The following is a 2,015-nucleotide window of genomic DNA, read 5'->3' as shown; positions in this document are numbered from 1 at the left end:
CTTTTCTAAATGGTTATTTAGAAGAGGAGATATATGTTGAGCAACCTGAAGGCTTTGTGGTTAGAGGACAAGAAGACAAGGTCTATTTGCTAAAGAAGGCCTTGTATGGTTTGAAGCAAGCTCCAAGGGCCTGGTATAGCAGAATTGATGAGTACTGGATGAGTATTGGCTTCACAAAAAGTCTTAGTAAGTCAACTCTCTATGTGAAATTCTTGAATTCTGAAATTTTAATTATTTCTTTGTATGTGGATGACCTTTTAGTGACAGGAAGCAACATTGTGTTTATTGAGGAGTTCAAGCAAGATGTGATGAAAGTTTTTTAGATGACTGATTATGGAAAAATGGCTTTCTTTCTTGGCTTGGAAGTCAAACAAGACCAAAAAGGAATTTTTATCAATCAGAAGAAATATGCAAAAGAAATTCTGAAGAAGTTTTAAACGGAAAACTCTAAGCCTATGAGTATTCCAATGTTTCAAAAGTTAAAGCTTTGCAAAGAGGATGGTGCATAAAAGGTTAATGAGACTGATTTTAGAAGTCTTGTTGGGTGCTTAATGTATCTTACGACAACAAGACCTAATATTTTGCAAGTTGTAAGTCTTTTCTCTAGATTCATACATCATGCAAGTGAAGTACATCTTCAAGCTGCTAAACGTGAGCTAAAATATGTTAAAGGTACTCTTGACTATGGAGTAAGGTTCAAATATGATCAAGAATTTAATTTCCATGGATTCTCTGATAGCGATTGGGGAGGTTCATTGGATGATATGAAAAACACTTCTAGTTATTATTTTACATTAGGTTCAGGAATGTTTTCATGGGCCTCAAGAAATCAAGAAGATAATGTGGAACAATCAACTATAGAAGTAGAGCTCATAGTTGCTGCTGAAGTTGTTAATCAAGCTTTATGGTCGAGGAAAATTCTAGATGATCTACAAGTGGTTCAAACAAATCCAACTAAGGTGTTTGCAGACAATCAAGCAACAATTGCAATTTCTAAAAATTTAGTCTTTCATGGGAAGACTAAACACTTCAATGTTAAGCTATATTCTGATAGAGATTTTTCAGAAAAAGGTAATGTGTTAGTATATTGCAAGACAGAAGATCAATTGGTAGACATCTTCACAAAGGTACTTCCAAAAGGAAAGTTTGAGAACTTTAAAGGGAAACTTGGTGTCAATAGCTACTAATACAACGAGGAGTGTTGAGAATCTAAATCAACGTCTATTGTTTGAGTTTATTTCAGATTAATGGAGCATTATTAGAATTCCTATGGTTATGAATTTTAATTAGAAGAATTATAGGTATTGTTACACTTTTATGAGTATTTACATTTGTCATTTAGTTTTATGTTTATGAGCAGAATTTGTATCAGCTTTCAATTGTGTTTTTTATATTTAAAGATTGAAAGTTTGAATAAAATACATGAGTTTCAACCTTCTAATTTTTCTAAATTCCTACAGTTACCGATTTTTGTCTAGTGACCATGATTTTTAATCGGTTTTAAGTAACGTTTTTGTGACGTTCGTGGAATATGGATGTCTTATATATTACAAGCGAGGACATGTCACGTTATTAGAAGCTGAGGGAAGTAACCATTTTTCTTAGGACAAGAACCATTCATTGAAGATGGAATAATGAGAGTGAGGAAGGTGGGTTTAAAGGGGGTAGGATGTGGACATAAGCGGTGAAACATTTTGTAGACTTCCAAAAAAAAAACATCCTTGCACTTTTCATGTCATGTGTAAACTCCAAATGCACTCACATGTAGTGGACCGCAAGCTATGACATTTTATTTTATTTTTTACATGATGAAAATGGGCTATTTGGTTTGGATTTGAATTACAATTGCGGTTAGATTTGTTGGTTTGGAACAATGTTTTACAAAATGCAGTGTTTTTTTTTTAAGAGTATTTAGTTGTTCTTTTAAGTAATTCGGTACTTTTAGTTGTTGTTAGGGACATAAATTATTTGTTGTTAGGTACATCTTGATTTAACCATCTTTATAATTTGATTAA

General features: G+C 32.7%; 1 protein-coding gene across 1 annotated transcript; it reads left to right on the top strand.

The window, feature by feature from the left end:
* The first annotated feature begins 551 nt into the window (after positions 1-551).
* Positions 552-1,187, top strand: LOC145958034 (secreted RxLR effector protein 161-like). The gene has a single exon (XM_083074485.1). The coding sequence runs from the start codon at positions 552-554 to the stop codon at positions 1,185-1,187; it is 636 nt and encodes a 211-aa protein (XP_082930611.1).
* The last annotated feature ends 828 nt before the right edge of the window (positions 1,188-2,015 follow it).

Source organism: Cajanus cajan, chromosome 5, assembly GCF_000230855.2.
Source record: "Cajanus cajan strain Asha chromosome 5, NIPB_CcT2T_4, whole genome shotgun sequence".
Classification (NCBI taxonomy): Eukaryota; Viridiplantae; Streptophyta; class Magnoliopsida; order Fabales; family Fabaceae; genus Cajanus; species Cajanus cajan.
Note: the sequence above shows the minus strand (reverse complement) of the source record. Positions and strands in the feature narration are given on the sequence as shown.